Source organism: Rhopalosiphum padi, chromosome 3 (genome assembly GCF_020882245.1).
Source record: "Rhopalosiphum padi isolate XX-2018 chromosome 3, ASM2088224v1, whole genome shotgun sequence".
In the NCBI taxonomy this organism is placed as follows: Eukaryota; Metazoa; Arthropoda; class Insecta; order Hemiptera; family Aphididae; genus Rhopalosiphum; species Rhopalosiphum padi.
Genome location: NC_083599.1, coordinates 27,762,799 through 27,784,057, shown reverse-complemented (window position 1 = coordinate 27,784,057; position 21,259 = coordinate 27,762,799). Strand labels below are relative to the sequence as shown.

Here is a 21,259-nt window from a genome sequence, read left to right as displayed (position 1 = left end):
TTTTTTTTCTTAAAATGCCGTTAAAAAAATTTGACTATCCAAAAAATCTTTAAAATTTAATACAAGGTTTATTATGAATTGTACTTATCTTAGTTAAAAAAAACGGTTCAAAAATTGTTAATCACAATTTTTGTTTATAAGCATTTAAAGTTCAAATGTTTACAAAATATATCAAAATCACGAATATTTGCAAAGAATTTTGAAGTTGAAAATTCATAAAATTTTTGTGATTTATTCTTAAGGTTCAAAAATCCTATTCTAGGTTATCCATAAGTTTTTTTTCAAGTAACTGTAAAAAATAATTTCATTGTCAATATAGAAAACATTTTATGAGCGTATGAAATTTAATTTTTTACGAAATCGCGTAAAATAACGATATATTACAATTTAAATATAAGTAATAATAATATAATATATCCAACTAATTATCATTACTGACAAATCATCTTCGTTCAGAATCGTTTTTGGTATACAATGATACCCGTCATTGCATTCAAATTTAACACTTCCACACAACCAGTGACCTACTCTCCATCTCTACTATGCAGCAGAGCGAAACCCACTTGCCCACTTTTTTTTTATGCATTGTTATCATAAATAGCATTCCGTCATTCTCTATATTCTATAGTCTATACCATTCTAAAACTATACAAAAAAAAAATTCAAATATGTATTTAAAAAAAGATAATTATCTATATATTTATCTAGATAAAATCTATTTATGTTATTTTTATATTCATCTGAATAATTAAAATTATTCTTCGTACGCAATGATTTCTTATTGAATTTCGTAGTTAACACATATATTATCACAGTGATTTTCTCAATAAATATGTACTGTCGACACCTATTATACTGCAGTGATTACCTGCTTCAACCCACTTTTTTTTTTTTATTTCGAATTGTAATGAACGAACAAAAAATCGTTATAATATGAAAATACGATGTAAATGAATCTACGACAACGCTTTACCCAATTTGTCTACCCTAACGCCGTTTTAAAATAATTAAATTATTGAGCTTAATAAAAGTATTGATATTTGTTGCGGAAATGCTGCACATGAGTTAAAACGACGTTCAAATGTAATAACTATGTAGGAAGGTGTTCATAGACATTAACTAAATTCTTAGCAATAATTTAACTATACTGTAGCTATTAGGTATATTGTGATAGCACGGCTTCAATTAAATTAATAAACATAAAAAAAACAATAATGATTTATATCATTTATTAAGTATCATGTTATCGAAATAATATCAAAAACGTAATAAAACTCACCAAAATCTACATTTATTTCATAAATAAATAATTTATCAAATTAAATATAATTTATTAATTTATTTTCCACCGATTGAGATTAGAAAGTCAATGCGAAAAATTATTTATTTATTTTGTCGAAAATTGGTGGGTGTAAAACCGTACACTTCGAGTACTTTTTTTGCGTTTTCATTTTGTAATCAGTCCTTTCTTTGTTATCCATCCGATAGAATCCATCGGGGTGCTCTGCAATCCAACGTAATTCCGCCATGGGACCGTCTGTTTTAAAATGTCCCTTTCGGTCTTTTAGAATGCCAAGGACCTGCGGGTAAACAAACTATTTAGTATAAATAATAACATGATATTATCGTACATGATCAGTCGTATTAAATAAATATTAATTTGCTGAAATACGATATTTCGCTGTTTAAAATTAAATAAGGCAATAGTATTTTATTTCACACATGTAGTATAAACAACTTTTATATTAAAGGTTCCTTGAAATACTCGCATTTAAATTTCACCTCTATATCTAAAAACCTATATAATAACCAAGTAGGTATTATAATAGTTATATTAATTTGTAAATATCAAAAAACCTGCCTTTAGATGCTTTTTATGATAGATTTTTATATCATTAGTATAAATCTAAAAATCATTCATTACATATAATTTATTTTGGTTTTCGTAATTCTCTGTTAGGAAAATATAATATTAGTTCTTAGAAATAAAATAATTATTAAAATCTTTACAAATTTTAGACCACAAGATATTTTGAAATAAATCAAAAAAATATACGTTTTAAAAAATAAATACTTCGTTAACTTCCGCGCGAACAACATACCACAAAGAATCTAAACGCAAATGGTTAAAAATATTAGTCCCATGGGTATGGTACCGACTGTAATATTTATTATTAAATACTCGGTCTTCGGATCGCAACATTATTATCACGATTCAAATATGTAAATTACAACGTTTCTATACCATTTAAAAAATAAATACACCACGGTACCTATGAGATACAAAACAAAACGAAATTTTCACGTTTTAAGAAATGAAATTGTGTTTAGTCTTAGTTCATATCGGGTAAGTTCTTCAAGTATAGATAATATGATTGCTTATAAGTGCACATCATTACAATAATTATAGCTAAGAACGGTGAGTTATTATTTTTTGTTTTATTCTAAACAATGCCTTGACATATTCATTTGGTTAGGTAATTATTTTACCTAATCGCATATCGGACAGGTATATGCGTCAGTAGATCATTTACGACGTAATTTGTTGAGCTTAGGAATTTTTGTGTTGAGTATTTTACGAGGTTATGTATACTAGTGCATTTTTATCAACAAACCGTAATAATGTAATATTAAATTGTAGTATACTCTATGAATGGGTACATCATATTGTCTTTATACAGTTCGGTTAATCCTGTAAAATGCTTTAGGTGTAATTTTAGCTGAATCGAAAACTCTTGATTAATTCTGAATTAAATCTTGTATCTTCACCGAATCGTAATGTCAACGTATATTGAGCAACAGATTATTGCTATGCATTACGCCCGAGTGTTATAGACGTAGATCGTATAATTCCCAAGTGTGCGTCTTATATTCACATGCGCCGGAGATGATTAACGACGGAAGACTATAATAATATACATCATTCATTACTCGAAAACAAGCGTGCAGTATGTTTATGATTTAATTAGGGAAATTCGGTACGATATAGTAATTGATGAGGCCATAATATTAAGCGCTTGTTATACGATGAAACGGTGTACTCAATCAAATATTGTATATCATTGCCTTTTAATAGTTTTCATATAGTTTCAATTTATGGATTTTTTCTTTGTTTGTCGTTGTATCGTTTTGAATTGGTTTTCGGTTAAACAGTACACTAATACAACGATTGTATGTAATATGTTGGTACCTTAATCTGCACAATATAATAATAAGTTTTTTTTTTTTTAGAAAAAATGATATTGATAGAGAATATTTTCATAATATCCTATAAAGTGATTTTATTTTGAGTTAATGAAAACCCTCACAACTTTATACAAAATTTATATCAATATTCGGTGATGAAACATTTCATTATACAACACATTCAGTTATTGCATTGTTACATTGTCTACTCTATACAACATTTTATTATACATTATCTATAATTATCTATGTTTGAATTTTTGGTTATTAAAGTATAATAAATAAGTATATATTAAATGAAAATAAGTAGTTACATTTTAAAAACAATATATTATTCGTATTTGTTAAAACATACAATTAATATCAGTAGGCATACATTGTACGTATACGAGTACACGTGTCAATATATTATGTATCATAGTTTAACTTTCTATTGTAATGTGAGGCAATATTTATTAATGTCACAAATACACATCACACACACACGCACACACATACACATACACACATATATTATGTATGACTATATTACATTAACGACGCGTATAAATAGGACTGCTGTCTTGTAAAAGACTCACTTTCGGACTCGATACGTCATACGATGTGTATCTAGATCAGTTGTGTGTTACGTTTATATAATATTGTTACTAGAATCATAAAGTTGTGTGTTAATATTTGTGTTAAAAATGAATTTCATTAAAGCTTCAATTTCATCAGTATTCTATTTGTATAGAACGAAGGATTTTGAACAGGGGATCATTGAGATAGTTAATAAAACATACTAAATGTATAGCGAATAATAATAATTTAAAATTAAATGATTTGTTGTTGTTTTTTTTAAATTTAATTATTAACCTATACGACACTGTTAATATATTGCATATTATTTAATTACTATTAGTTTGAGTATAAAAAGCGTGTAGATACTTAAATGCCAGATGTTTTATTATTTAGGCAACAATGTTCAAAAACAATTATTTACATTGTTGCATTAGAACACGTAGTTAATTTTAAGCTCGTTAAAGCGATATTATAATACTGTGTATCTACTTCTAGCAACTGCAAAAAGAGTGTTACGTACAATGCGTCTTTCTATGTAGAACACAACGCAATCTACTAAATTGTGATTTAACTCAACAGTTTTTTCATACTATAATACACACTATGAATTATTTATATTGTACACTTGTAAAAATTGATAAGAAAATCTGCACGATGATTGGAATATTATGTCGTTTACAAATTGTTATTAATTGTATTAATTTGCTAATGTATTTGATATGTTTTTAATTTCATTAAGATAATAGTTATGTAAAATACAGAACTGTAAAAAAGTTTCCAGTTTTTATACATTAAAAATGATACATAAAAACGCTATTTATTATTTTATGAAATTCAAAATGTACAGATTTAAATGATATAGATACGTGGTTTTTATTTTGATGTTAATCTTCGTTAATTTCTGTAATAAATTAATTTCCTCTAACCAGGTTGACTAATGCAACTTCTAGTTGTTATACAACGATTTCATTTTCGTTTTTCGTTTCTATTAATTTCTTTGGTCAAATTACAGTCTTATAAAATGTAAAATGCATCAGTCTGTATAATATACTCGCATATAGGTACAGATTATATTCTCCTCGACATTTATTCGATTTAATTTACAATGATCATTATTTTTTATCCAAAATAAACTTTACAATAACAATAGTTATTCTTATTATACGTTTGTTGAAAATATTTCAAGTCATTACAGAAACTTATACAAAACATTAGTTAACGAATACGTTATTTTTTGTTTCAAAAGTATAACTATATGCATAATAAGTGTACGAAAATAATAATTACAATGATGAGAATTTCACTAAATAATCTACAATTGAGATTGTATTAGTAAAAAGCATATTACTAAACGACATAATAATCGCGAGTTAGCGAATTCGTATTTGTCTTATATAATCGTATGATAAATTATTATAATAAAACGATCAAAATAATAACACTGCGGGGGTAATACTATTTGAAATAAATAAATAGAAAGTTAATGATTATAATAATATTGTGTTCGTGCACACAGCATATTGTTAAATAGAGTTGAACACGTGAAGTGGTGCGTTCGTACGGCGTAGAGTAAATAATATTATATACCCAAGGGCACGCAAATGAGTATGATATCATACACTCAATCGATCGTGTCATAAGCGTTTTAATAATTCGATTTGTTTCCAGGGGGAAAAAAAATGTGTACTAATGACGAATGCGCAAGTCTTTCTAATTAAATTCATTAATAAAAACCTTACATCACCTCTACTTTGAAATCAATCAAAAAATAAATACATAAATGTATTTACAAATTATATAACAATTATATTATATTATATTTCTGTAAATTTAGTGCATTACTAATGACATAATTCATTATAGGTGCGCACAATATCTATAAATGATTTAACTTATCCTGTTCCGAGCCGAGTCAACTCGATGATGATATAATATACGGTGCTTAAACTGCGTTTTAAATTTGTTTTCCTTGCAAATAGTTGTAATTATAAATCTAATTTTCTATTACCTACTCAATAGTTTAAAGTGTCAATAAAATATGATGACACGTTCAGATGAACACACTTTAATGCTGTAGATGTGAACTTTCTTTTGTTACTATAGAGTGGGTGTTCTAACACAGACTAATCAAATATAATCATATATTGTCATAGGAGCACTTAATTGATTACGATACACTAAGTTCAAAAACAGACTACCCAGTTTATTTGAATCCAATTAATTAATAATTATTTTAGCACTTTCAAAACTGAAGTAGAATAAAATTATTAAATTTATAATAGATATTATAAATTCGTAACTAATAATGGCACCAAATAATTTGCCTAAACAAATTACTAAAATTTAAATGATTTTATAGTATTTGGTTATGATTTATCAAACGCTCAATATAATACATTTCGATTATACCGATATTCACTTTTAAGAAGAAAAAAAATAATGTTGATATTAATTCAAAATTTTTAAATTTTTAAACGTTTATATGTCTTTAACGATAATCAAAACTCTATTCAGATATTTATTTATTTATGCGTAATATTGGTTGTTAAAGCAAAAATATGTTTGTATTTTATTAAAATCTTGTAAATTTAATATTAATTTCACAACTAAGGTTTTCATATTTCAAAGGAATGCTTCGAACAATGGAAATAGTATTGTTATGTATATTGAAAGTTATTAAATCCAAAAGAACTATGGTGCGTTCATCTTTGTAGGCACGTAATAATAATATTCTTTTTTCATCGGGATTTCACGAAATGTAAAATTATATGATGAGGATTTTTTTATAGTTAGGTATATACACAGGTATAGAATCTATAAAAATATATTTTCCAGTTAAATTTGATTTTTGTTTTTAACGATACTCCAAATTTGTAATTTATCATTCAAAGTAGTTTAAAAACTACAATAACTATTTTCAAAATACGTCAGGTTGAAATCACTATATTATTGTAATATTTTTAAGAAGTCTATTGACTATTGCAATGTATCTCAATTTTCAAAATTTTAAATTTGAACAAAGTCAAATATTTATGTAGAAACTAAATTTTAATAATCGGCGTTAACGTGCCTTTGCGCTAAGTCACATTGCTTATGCCTAAAAAACTTTAGAGTTTCTCCAAAAACAAAATGGAGGGCTATTGAAACAGCGGTTTGAAATGTTTGAAAATGTGCCGTCAATAGTTAAAATTGTCTAAAGTCTTTGACGAACAAAGTGAATGAAACACGATAATACTTCGAATACATACATTTAATTAATTATTTTTACAATCGAAAACGAATGTGCGATAGTGTTTCCTGTCCCGCGGGTTCAGATTCGCCGATCGACGATAACGCCTATCCGTGCGGCCTACGCACACACGAATGTTCCCTCCCTTTTTATACGGTCCGGTCAAGATGCCCGACACCGTATCATGGTGATTAGAATATTGGCCAGCTCATTATCATAATCATCTTCACAACTCTCTCATTCTCTCTCTCTCTCTCTTTCACCGATGTCTCCATCGTCCGCTGACTTATTCGATTCGTCGGCGAACAAGTTATATCACTTATTCACGTTCATGCGCAACCCTATTATAATTATAGAGTAAATAGCAGGACCTATCGTTAAGCCCTCGGGAGGAATATGCCGTAACGTAGTGTATACTGTATACTATAAAATTTATCTTTTTTCCTAATGATTCTCACCTTGACCGGTTTTCTCATTGTTTTATTTACGTATATATATATCAGGGGTGGCCAAACCGCGGCTCGCGTCATAGACTTTTGCGGCTCGCATCTTATCGTAAAATTTTTACAAAAAAAATTTTTTATATGAATTTATGTATAATATTTAAATTGATGTATGACCTTTTTTTTTTATTATTAAATTTTGGCTCTTCCATATTTATTAATATATTTGGTGGCTCGCGAGTCTCTTATCGCTGTTCACCACTGATATATATAATTATTCTTCTTCTTATTATTATTTTTGCCAATACATCCGGTAACCGCTATAGGCGTCAACGGATACAAATATATTTATGTTTATAGTTTTTAATTCCTCTGACACGAGACAGTTTTTGTCTTGCCGTTGATGCTATTGTCTTCCTGTGTATTTTTTTCCAGATGAGTCTTACGCCCGCTTTCTCGGATATAACTTATCTGTTTATATTTAATAAAATCAATTTTCTATACTTAAATACTTGTGGAATGAGTTTTTTTAATTATTATAATTAAAAAGAAAAATCCTGTAAGCCTTTGTCTTAGAAATTCGGTTACCGGTTACAAGCCTTTAAAACCATTTAAAATCCTGCCGTCAAATGACACAGCACGCCGAACCTGCGGCTCATTTGGAGCGAGACGAGAGAAAATCGATATGTTCTTAATACGTGATTACGATAGGTCGACACTCGAAATTTCGAACGGGAACAGTATTATGTAATTCTGGCGCGTAACCATTATTTACCTACCTCTGATTGTATCTCGACGGGGAGGTCCTGTTTGCCGTTTCGTCCCAACACACTGACAATGTCTGCGATGTCATCCTTGGTCGCGCCAGCCTTCTTGAGCTTGGCAACCACAGACTTAAGCACGGGCATTGTGTCCAAGTTTGCTGCCGTCTCTGCCGCTTTCTCCATTTCATCGTGGTGCAACACCACATTGGTGAGCGCGTGACCGAGGACTATCCGGACCGCTTCCTGGTACGTCCTCGACGTGCCCAGTTGCTTCAGTGGCCGGGTGTACAGGAACATTACATCTTGCGGCGGATCCAACGTCTTGCCCAGCAGTCGACTGGTGGACCCTATCATATTGGACATGGCCCCACCGGTCGCGTCTACGATTCGCTTCAACGGCCGTATTGGCTTGACGACGTTGCTCATTGCACCGACCACCTTATGCGTCGCAGTCTGGCCCTTGTCTGCCAGCTTCGACGGTAACCTGTTCATGATAGACAAACAGACAACAGTTTGAAGTGGTTGTATACAGTTAAGGCAAACATTACACATTTAAAAAAAATATGTTTTTTGATAATTATAAGTCTTTTAAAAATACAATTTCTTATTTCAAAGCAGAATATTTTTTGGATTTCATTGGTGCATACAAATCGAATTTTAAACTAGTAGTTTGTGAGCTTAAGTTTTGAATAGCGGAAACGAGTTGTATAGGGGTGTCCCACAAAGTGATTGTCCATTAAATTCCTCTTATATAAACTTAAAATTTTACTGAACTAATAAGCTACTAATAAATGATTTTGATAGATCAAAATACTTAAAATAATATTATACATTTATATTTTTTAATATGAATTTAAACATGTATGTTATAATTCAAAGAAGTACAAAAATAAAACGATAAATATTTATTTTTCAAAAATGCTGTTTTGTAACGACTTAAAATTTTATAAAAGAATTATTTTCTAAAAAATTAATGTTTTCTGAAATAATTAATGTTTTACGTAAAATTTATTACCCTGTATTGATACAGGTCATTATCGATATTCGATATATAAAAGTAACTTCTCTTTGATAATGTATGATTGTAGTAGGAAGTTTATTCAAATTAACGAAAACGAGTTTTCGTGATGAACGCAAGTTTCTAATAGCTTATCTCAGAAATTATTTGACTGATTTCAATAAAAGTTATATAATTAGATTTCTCGAGGCTTGGAAGATTTTTTCAACACCTAATATCTATTCTGCTATAGAGTAGCCCATGAAACTCGAATAAACTTTGCTTATATACATAGTTGCCACTGGTTATAGATTATATTAATATTTACTAAAAATTATTCATTATTAGAAACATGAAATATTTTTCAACTTTTTTATACAGTATATAATATTTTAGGTTTAGATAGATAGTGTTCATACATTACAGCAATTTAGTGTGAGTAATACTGAATACAACTTTTATTTATTTTAATGTTTTTATAATAATTATTTATTATGTTGATATAATATAAAATTATAAATTTATAAAGCTTGTATTAAGTGTATAAAAAGATCCGCTAATAAATTTAATTTTGATATTAAACTATTGGAATTCGACACTGAAAATATCGTTTGTTATTTTTTATCGCGATAGTATATATACTCGTATTTATATTACATATAATATTATATAAAGCGATATCTATAGTATATAAAATACCATACTGCATCATTAATATAGGTATTATAACTTATAATATTTTAGTTATGACTCTAAAAGTCAGAAAAAAATAAGAATTATACTGATATAGCTCTAAAGAAATAATACTGATGGAAATAAATTAACTATACCTGGCTAAGCTTCTACCGACTACTTTGCACTTTTCAATCATTCCCCTCATAAATCCTCCTTTGACTTCTACAAAAAAGATTGTCATGCAAATTAACTGTAACGAGATAAACATTTATTAAAATAAAAGCAATCTGAAACTACAATTATTATTATAGTTAAGTTTCAGATATGTATACAACAAATTTTGCTTATTATTTAAACAATATTATATGTATGTATGTATAATGTAATTATATATATATATTGTAAACAGTAATATTTATAAAGATAAGAAATGTTAACAATACAACTTTATGTTTAAAACATTATTAAACATATTTTTATCATATTTTATTCCAATTTCTAATCATTATGAATATTTTGTTTATATTTTATAAGTATAATTAAATACATTTTATTTATAAAAATACTAGTTATGATACAATATTATACACGAATCGTTTTAGTTTTAATAGTGTTTAATTCGTTTTTAGGCGATTAGTAATAAATTGGTAATATTCTATCTTTGTCTAATAGGTACTTTCAAAACATAAATTTATTTATATAGAGTTTGAAAATTAGAATAATGTGAATCAATAGAGACTAAAGAGTTGCCATACACTTAAACTTCTTATTTAGTAAATCTTTGATAAAATTCAAATAAAACATTATCTAATGGGATAATATTGTCATTTAATTGGTAAAGCTTTAGGAATCAAAATCTGGACGTGAAAAAATCAAATTGGTACATCTAAAGAATATATTTTTATGAAATAAAGGATTTTTAAATTGATTTTCGATAATTTTTGGAAATCTTATTCACCCCATTCTTATGATATGAAACACAATTTTATAATTTATTCTATTAAAATAAGACATATTATTTTATTTGAATTGTATTATTTATTATTCCATCACTTATTTTTCATGTTTTTCACAGTTACACATATAAATGTATGTGAAATAAAAAAAAAAGAATTAAAATATAAAGTATATTATAAACATGTACATGCAAGCTCTTTTTCCCTTACGAATTAAAGATTATTGCAAATTACATTATTATTATTTATATATATTTTATATATTAATAATTTATTAAGTTTCATCAAAATTCAGTAAAATAATTTAAAATAATAAAGACAGATAAATATATAAATGGAAATTTAGTACAATTTCTGACATAATAATATAAGTTGTGACATGAATCCAAAATCAGTTTCATACCATCCCCTTCTGTAGACACGTGATTTTTCTCTTCTCCCAAAATGACAAGTGCGCCAATAATAATGCCTAATAATTATCTTACCGTGTGAGGTTTTCCGAAACGTTGCAATGCTTTTACTATATTATTATTACTATTATTATGCTTAAGTATAAACTACATATCGTAAAAATGAATGTAAAATTAGGTAAAATAATCTGCCCCATACCTGCGCCAGATGAATATTTTATCGATGTTCATTCGACGTGCAGACCTAACAATAACTATTGTAGTAGGTTTTACACTTTTTCATTAAAATTCGGTTCGTGTTTAAAGCAGCTGTACGCTTGTACGACATTGTTGATTTTTATGTTGAGACAACAATAACGAACGAAATTATGAATTTACTTTGTTAAGCGTTATCCACGTAGAGTTTTTGAGGTGCGCGAGAAGTTTATAACAGATGACGGTTTTTTTATTTCAAAACATTGACAAAGTATAATTTATTCAAATAAAACATATAGTTGTAAATTAAATTATACTTAGATCGCTGACATTTGACCATGACAATATCGGTAAAAATTAGTGTTTATCGCGATCATTGATTTAGTCTATCGACTTACACAATTAAAAAAAGAATCAAAACATTGGGATGAATAATACAAGAGTTAATAAGTTGAAAGTTAATTATTTACTTCGATGCAAGAATGGTAATTTAGTTTCAAAGATATTTTGCTATTTCTTTTTAACGTAGATCTTATACAGATCCACTAAGTCCCTGCTAGAAAAATATATTAGCTACCTATTTACTAATAAATTCGCATTAGACGTTCTTCGTATTACTATCCCACATTATTGCGCTTTTACCTCAATTATAGTTATTTTATCGTGCAATAGTGCGAACTGTAGGGTACCTACAGAAATGTCACAGTATACGAAAATTTATACGATGTCGGATGCTACTGCATGTTATGGTGCTACCTGCGTAAAGTATAAAAGTGGTTTGTTTAAATGTAATATACGGGACCTTAAGTTGACATTAAGTATTTACAAAGACATCTTTACTATTTCTTAGTATGAGAAGCAATAAGCATTTTTTTTTTAAGATCAATCGAAAACAAAGTCATTTCAATGCACGTTAGTATACGTTATGTCGATTGAATGCGCTGTTTGATAGTTTTGACGGTTAGTTTTATTATTAAAATATGTAGAAACGTAATGAATCTGATAAAAATCTATAAAAGTGATATAACGTTGATTTAAATTTGTTTAAATATATTAACACTTGCTAAAATAACGACACTGTTACTTTATCGTACTATACATAAAATAAACAGTAAAATACAACCGATTTAAATAATATAATAATGTCTTATCACATTAATAGTTACAGTATATGTCTATATGACATAATTTGCAATAGATGTAAAATAAAATACATTTTTTTTAACGTTAAGGGTTTGTTCTAAACGTCATCATAAATTTAAAAGACTTTTATTTTGGTCATTTTCCAATTTTGAACGAATTAAAAAAAAACTATTGTGAAATTCAAAAAAGAAATACATTTTTAAAGTACCATATGTGTCCAATTTTCAATCTGTAGAAAAAATATATAATATAAAACTTTGAGAATATTCCCGAAATGTGTTAAAAAAAAAGTGGTGTTATAAAGACGCACCAAAACAGAATCCATAACAAGTGTTTCGTTGGTCACAAATTTAAACTACAAACCAAAGTCCAGACATATTTTCTTACTAGCATTGTTCACGCTAAACACGTAAAGAAAAAGTCTTAAGCCACTTTTCAAAAACGAAATTACATTTTTACAGTGCGAGTTTAGGAATCAAATAGTTGCTTCATAAATAGTAAATACATTTATTAAATTTATTTATTGTAAGTGTGAAATTATAGAATATTTTAATACCAAAGAAATAGTATTTTTAAGCTTTCATTCAAAATAGAGATTTAATTATATTTTACACAGTTTTATTGGATGCAGGTAGTAATTAATTCGCAATAATAAGATAATAATAATAATAATATAGATCAAGTTAATTTTAAAACATTTTTAAAAAATGTAACACGACATAAGCATTCTTTAGAAATTGTCCAATAATATAGTGGATTATAATGATATATTTGTAATTGATGTAACCATAAAGAGTTGTAAAAATCTCAATTTTCAAGTATGGTTTCAGGTTGTAAATTTATATAGTGGGTAAAATGAGGGAGTCGAATGTAAACATCTGTCATTAGTTTTTTGAATTATTGAAAAAACTAAAAACTATTTATAAATATTTGTTTAAAACGTACGAACTTCAAATTTTAACAAAATCTTAAAAACTTAAAAATTAACCTGTAGTTAAAAACTTATAAATTAATAAACTTTTTAATTGTTATAATTAGGAATTGAAAAATTTGCGAGATTTTTCAAAAATTGTATTTACTGAAAAAAAAAGTTTAGAGTGACACGACAATATTAATTTTTTATAAGTGTTTTAAGTTCATTTTTTGTTGAAATTAAATATTCAAATGTAAAATAACGATTTATTCTCAAACGATTTTTAGTATTTAGTTGTAAATCAAAACATAATTTGTTTATAGAAACTTGAAACATTTCAAACCTATGATACTTAAAAAAAAATATTTAGACTAATTTTCAAACACTAACCTACTCACACCATCTACAAAATGACGGCATTGATTAATAAATTAATTACAATGATATGTCATGATTTATGAATAAAGTAATTATTTAATAATACAAGTGATATTTTCTAAAAAAATGAGTTCAACTTCCAATATTTCCAACAGAAAAATAAATAACTTTTATGGTGATATAAATAAATCATAAAATATCCTATAAATATCCTATGAAAGAGAACCTGACATACATTATGTGGTCACAATCGTTATTCATATTCACTCATACAATGATTTATTATTCAATTCAATTTCAACACATTGACCTACCCACCTACCCATTGACATGGTACACTCAAAATCTGCTAAACAGCAGATCGACTTTTCTTGTTTTTAATTTTTTTTTTTTTGTATATTGAGTCCACTCCAATATCCACTTTCAAAAAAAAAAAAAACACAATTTATGTCCAAAACACAATACACATTAATTTTTAAAGGACATACTTTCCATTTTCTATAGTAAGCTTTAGTTGATATTATAATATTGTATTATACATATTGAATGGTTATTTTAATATAATATTACGATTTTATTTAGTCATAAAATCTAAACACACCCAACCATAATTGGCATAAATATTAGGTTCAATATAATAAACGATATAGTTTTTTTTTTCAGTGATATCACAATAAATATCTGAATGTAATCACTGTCGGCTTATAAAACTGTTCGTGCACAAATTATTCTTATATTTGTGAAGTTAATACTAAAATAATGAAATAAATTGTCAACGAATTATTGAGATTTTCTTTCGTCATAAAACTGTTATCAGGTATTAAATTCAAGCACACTATAACAATATATTATAATTATACTTCTGAAATATTTTTAAGATATAAATACTGATTTTCAGTTCACTGTAATCGACATTGAGAGTCATAAAACGGCTCTTAGAATACCCAAAAATCAGATAACTTTAAAGGTTTATATTAAATTATTGTATTTAAATTGTTTTTATTACTGATAAAAATAAAGAAATCTTTTATATACTTACGAGAGTTAAACAAATAACTGGTTGTAAATATTAGAGGTAGAAATTCGTTTTAATAAAACTTACAAATTAAATCATGATAAAAAGATAAAATAAAAGGTATACTGATATTTTGTGATGTTAATATAAAATATTATTTTATTAAAAATTGTTCAATATTATAGTGTATACAAAATAACGTGAATTCTGAGTTAAAAACTATTAAATTACCTTTGATGTAGATTTGTTTCCAGACAAGTCCAACATTTTGACCACCTTTTTTACGATTAATGATAAATATTTCAATATTCATACTGTTTTTGATTTTAAAATATAGTTTTTAGTTACCTAATCCTCCCGATTTCACCATTAGACCAACGTGGTAGGTAGTGACTTTTATTATTCGGGGTTTTCTTCTGTATTCACCATATTGTTATTTGAAATATTTACAAAATAATAACACAGTACACAAAAATATTATAATACTTCTATATATGATACATATAAACAGTTAATATTACTGAAAACTAAAGAATATTTTTTTTATTCCAAACAAGAGAAAAACATATTGCATTATACAAAATATATTTTTATTAAAACTCAATATTTTCTTTTGGGAAGACGCAGCCAGTAAAGCTTCCAATAATAAAGACCCCGGTAAAAAGTTTCGGTATGACTTTAAAAATTAAACGCTGGGAAATTCCACCTTTGTTTCCCATTCGTCGCCCCCTTTTATAATATTACACAATACCATCTAATATTGTCTTCATTTTTGACATTTTGACATTCGGAAGTCCCTGTATGTAACAGCTATTATAGTTAACTGTACATATTTATGTTTAGTTTTTCTGAGAAAAACAATCACTGAATCATGATTCTGTTTTCAACGTCAAAAACACAACACCGTTCGGCTGGCTGTTAACTTCTTGCTCACCCCATAACGCGTTGTTTAACATCGATATTGAAGAAATATGAAACGTGTGTTTGTCTATAGATTATGAACGATTCCCGGCACGTTGTTTTATCTTAACGTTATATATTTTTTAGCGTAGCCGGGGAATGATTTCTTTACTGATTATTTTATACGACCTTTCAAAACTGAATGATTACGCACGACTCATTTCATTTTTAGGCCAATGAAAAATAAAACAGGAAATAAGTGTGCACACTTCGTTCCACCGAGGGGAAAAAAATACACTGATTATGGTAATTTTTGGCTTTTCATCGTGTGACGCTGGGAGATTTTATTTTTTATATTTATAACAGTCTCCTTGCTTTTTGCACATAAATTCTCAAAATCAACAATTTTTCTTTTAGCCGTTTTACATTTTATTATTCATTTATTTTTCATCAAACGGTTAAATTTCCAAGCGACCGGTTGAATAATTCTAAGTGCTCGTACAGTATAATATAATATGCCTACCTATCACAAGCCGAAGAGTAATGCGCGTAAGTCACATCGCCGTCGCCGCACGACGGCCAACGCATACAAAGTCGATTTGTCCGCATCGTAAAAAAATTCACACGGCCGCAGTTTACGCGCAATATCGATCTCGTATGTACACGGATAGGTGCTACGATAATAATATTTTTTAGATAAATACACGGCGTGCCCGTGGATATCATTAAGACGACGACGCGCGGTGTTTGCGCGGTGCGCGAATATTATAATATGTGGACGCGTGCAAATAACGGACGTATAAGGTGTGGTGTACATAATAGCGTACCCACCTACATATATGCATTTTTAATGGTCGGTTTTTCCGTAGGACCGTCGCAGATGCAATTTAGGAAAAAGATTTAAATTCAACTGCGCCGCGCAGAAACCTAGCCGTGATTAACCGTAAACCATTACGCGCAGTTCTCCGGAAAGTTATACGCGTGAGTACTATTAACTCACCCGCGATAATAAATCACACCGTCGACGTAATCGTTTGACCCCCAGACCCGACGCAACCGCGCCGTACCACACCGCTACATACTAATATAATGCGATATCCGTCGGCTCGCTAGAAACCGTATCGAGCCCGCTGCGGTGAACACCAAGTGTGTTTCGCGCGTTGTTGTATTTCTGTGCGTAAAATAGCAGCAGCGTTCGTCAACGTCGTTATGACGTTACACACGACCCACCCGCCGCGCCGCGTGTATAAAAATACCGATATAATGTTATATGGAACAGTCGGCCATCGGAAATGCGTTTGCGAATGCAAAGATGATGATCGGTACGGTGATAATAATATGACGTACTACGGTTGCAAAACGACCGGTCGTTTTTAAATCTTGACCGGTTTTGTGAAAACCGAGCTCCACTTATACACTTGTTAGTCAAGCGCAATGATTTATTATTGTTTTAAAATTTAAATACACCCTTCCCGGCGGTTTATCCTGTTCCCGTATCTCTCTCATATATATATATATATATATATATACCGGGGATAGCCAACTGAAAGTGACTCGAGGGCCATTTTTCAAAACTTAAAATACTTGCAAGCCACTATTAAAACACTATTTTTTTTAAACGTATCGTCGCATTTATCGTTAAAAACTAATTAACTCTTCTCACAATATCTGTACATAAATATGCTTATAATAAATCGAGAAAAAAAATATATATAGAGAGAGAAAATTTGAATTTGTATAGCATTACAAATCGTTGATTAATTAATAGGCATAATTAAAATAAACGTATAAACAATTATGCTCTATTCGAATATAAATGGTAGATTATGAAATAAGTAATTCCAATAATCATATTTGTATTTAAAAAATAAAAATAAACTATAAATATTGAAAATTGTTATTAACGTATGGTTAACATAAAAAAATCTATAGCGAATTCAGAGGAATAGTATCTGTGATCGTTTAGAAAATACACCGAAAAGCCAATTGCTCCTTTAAGTTTTATTTTTATGTTTTTTTTTTTTATTATTTGCTGTTAACCACGTTTTTATTTACAATTATTTAAATGAAATCTTAAAAAAAGTGTGAACCGCGATGTATGCCTGTATACCGCCGTTTATCGTTTCAGAACGCCTGCTGTTGGAAGTATGTAAACGTCATTGCACACATCGTAGAATACGTCAATAGTCGTCGATCGTCACCCGCAGAGATCGTATTTTTTACTATATATTCCAAACACTTTGTCGGCACGTAATATACGAGTCGTGCAGTTAAGTACACATCGAGTCGAAGATGAGCGTTTTTATTCCAAACCACATGAAAATACGATTTATGTTGGTATTCATAAAATCATGAGCATTGCTTGAAAATCATTTTTTTTTAGTCTTCGTTTAAATTCTTTTGTGTTTATAATAATGGTGATCATAAGAATATCGATTTAATTAAATGTACCACTTGAGTATAAATAAGTGTATTGATCCTTATTTTTTTTTTACAAATACCACGTTCCGACTACCTATAGTATGATAAAATAAATAAATTTGTTTAACACTCACTGATATGTTTGGTTACTAGTTTAGATTTTATCAATAATAATATAATACTAGCTGTTTTCAAAAAGTTAATTTAACAATCTAAATACGACTGAAGTGTTATACTTTAATCGTAGGTATTTAAATAGTGAATTTAACAGATAACAATAGAACACTAAGTTATATTAAAAATATCTTTAATATCCTTGATGGAATTGCATGTTTAAAAATCGTACAATTATTTTAAAGTGTTACTTTATAATATGGTTTTTGAAAATTCGTAAAAATAACTATAGCTTATTTGATTAAATATTAATTTTGAGATTATTTGGTTATATAAACTTAAACTAATACTATATTTCAGCAAAATATTTGAGATTGACTTCACGTATTTTTTACAACCAAATCTTTTTCAAAAACATAACATTTTGACGTAGTTTATAATATTATAATAATAGGTAATATATTTTGCAATAGCTTTTACAAAAAATGCTTTTGAAAGTCTATACTATTGTATATATACATAATATATATTGTCTATGAAAATTACTGCCGTTAATTAAATAGGTCAATTAGTTATTGCTACTTATTATTTATTTTTTATTAATATCGTATTTTCTTATAGAAATGAAAGAATTTAATTCAATATTAATTGCTCCTAACAATGAAGTTTGTCGTGAGTATATAAAAAACAATTGTAATACTCAATTATATTTAAATTATAGTTATTGAAATAAAAGCGTTAATTTTTTTTTTTAGTATAAAACAAATGCGATAAAATACGTTATACTCGCGATCACGTAAGTTATTCTCATAGGAAGCAAACCGTTTCCTGTCGTTTAATACACAAAGGTATTTTACCTGGACGGTGAAGAGTTGTCGACAAAGGTTGAATTTAGCCATTTTCCGTTGATAAGCAAACTGTTTGTTTAAAAGTCAGTTGAAAAGTGTGTGGAAAGTTTGAATGACTTGTGCAGTTGCAGCGTAAATATAATGTTTGAATGCCGTCAACAATTTCCAGGCCGCCTCGAAAAACGCACCCATTATTTTCGAGCGTGTTCAACTGCTGTTGTTGTGTTGGTCGCCAAATTTCGTAGTGATATTAAAAAAAAAAATGTATATGACGTGTATGTTTTAACAAGAATAAATATATTATTTACGAATACCATATGCAAGTGACAATTCGTGACAATTACAATAATTGCCGTTAAATCTAGCAGCTTTTTTACATGCAGAGCCGCAACACATATTTTAACCCTTCGCGCATTAGGTATATATTATATTATTTTGTGTGTGTAATACACGTTTGTTTATACACACATGTCTGTAATGCCAGTAATACTGCAAAGCTCCAATATGAAAGACCACGTACTACGTAGATAATTGTTTGGTAATCGTATTACTTATGATCAATCTGACACGCGGTTACAACTGACGAATGCGATTAACAAAAAAAAAAAAAAACCGTCTTTTCGACCGTTATCGAATTTACAACACAAGAACATAATATATTTCAGTGAAGTAACGATTTAGAGTAGTATGAAGGGTAAAAGGCTACGGGCTTATAGGCCATTGTCCATTAGTATACGAGGGTATCTATAACTTTCAAAATATTATTCAATATAATAAAAAAATGTATAATAATACTATTTAAAAATAGTTGCAATTTTGATATAATTTTCACTATTCTAGTCGTCATATACATAATAATGGGTACATATAACTAAATTACTGTTTTTTTTTCCATGGACCTTTTAAATCTTATAGTTACGCTATTGAACACTGCTGTATAGATTTGCATAATGATAAATAAAATATATATAATTATATAAACCAGCTGGGATGGAAAACCAAAGGCACTCGTGCCAAAAGTGGCACATTGGCCAAATGTTAACGGCACGCGAAAATGTTTTTATTTCGTCGTTTAATCTTCCATTTAATGGGAAAAAAATAACTCACATTTTCCGCAAACCACAGTTAACTTATTTCACTATATGAGTAGGTATTTCAAATCAATACAGAAGAATACTACATTGTTGGGTGAAGCTAATCCTACTTGTGTTTCAATAAAACGTTTAAGACTGTCAAAATACATAACTGATGTTAGACAATTTTAACGAATTTTCTTAAAAACCCATCATCTACAGAACATCTTTTAGGTAAGTATAAGTACCTATAAACATATTACTGGCACATGCAATTTTTTTTTATTTAAAACTTTGATTACAAAATGTTGGCACGTGACCCATAAACGGTTCACTATCCCTGATATATATATATAAATGTAAAACATACATAAGTACCTAAATGTTTTTATTATATTATATAGATTATGTTATATATTATAATGCGTGTAGTAATATGTTTGCATATGCATATATTGTTCTATTATTTACAATGACATTGTGTCTAGTATCATATTGTTATATATTTATACATCAATACCCATAAGTACTGCATTACGTTAATGAACACGTGTTCGGTAATTGTAGACAATTACATTTATGGGACAATATAAAATTAATCGTTGTGCAGTAACTGCTTTCCCAAAATGTTATTATATTAGACGTTTGCATAGTAGATAGTATTGTAATACCAGCTATGTTATGTTAACCGCAATAATAATATGCCTTTACTTATCAATTATACGCATACTAATGATTATATCGATGTTGATATAAATTAAGCTCCGTGCAGTTAGGTAAGTATTGTGATGATATTGGTCGTTTATAAAAACTGGTTAGTACTATAATATTACAACTAATTGTAATAGTACAAAATACACTCGTTAGATGATGGTATTAGATTGGCAGATTGCGTGTAGAAATTAATATCTCTCTTATTAGCTACAGTATTAGAAATATGAAAATTTAAGCAACTCTAACGTCTCTAACCGACTAATTAATTGTGTCGCATTGGTTTTTGCGACATCACAACATTATGATATAGATACACATTTATAA

At 28.2% G+C, this 21,259-nt stretch overlaps 2 protein-coding genes across 3 annotated transcripts in view; one reads left to right on the top strand and one right to left on the bottom strand.

The window, feature by feature from the left end:
- The window catches only part of LOC132927413 (uncharacterized), a 389,955-nt gene that overhangs the window by 91,064 nt on the left and 277,632 nt on the right, over positions 1–21,259 (top strand). The gene's annotated exons all lie outside the window — the stretch shown is intronic.
- On the bottom strand, positions 1,270–19,385 carry LOC132927291 (uncharacterized). 2 transcript variants are annotated; one of them, XM_060991801.1, is made up of 4 exons: positions 19,158–19,385; positions 10,011–10,077; positions 8,199–8,667; positions 1,270–1,580 (listed from the first exon to the last, which is right to left on the bottom strand). In XM_060991801.1, exons 2-4 carry the CDS (start codon positions 10,058–10,060, stop codon positions 1,380–1,382), a joined length of 720 nt encoding a protein of 239 aa, XP_060847784.1. In that variant the 5' UTR covers positions 10,061–10,077; positions 19,158–19,385; the 3' UTR covers positions 1,270–1,379. The 2 variants fall into 2 exon arrangements, with proteins under 2 accessions (XP_060847784.1, XP_060847783.1); XM_060991800.1 differs by having other exon boundaries at positions 10,011–10,105; positions 19,158–19,384.

Bases quoted from the DNA above. Each gene is read 5' to 3' on its own strand.
- LOC132927291 (XM_060991800.1), bottom strand. From the start codon at position 19,199: ATGGCTAAATTCAACCTTTGTCGACAACTCTTCACCGTCCAG. The intron at 10,106-19,157 runs GTAAAATACCTT...ATCTCGTTACAG, and splicing joins GACAACTCTTCACCGTCCAG to TTAATTTGCATGACAATCTT. The intron at 8,668-10,010 runs GTATAGTTAATT...TATCATGAACAG, and splicing joins GTCGGTAGAAGCTTAGCCAG to GTTACCGTCGAAGCTGGCAG.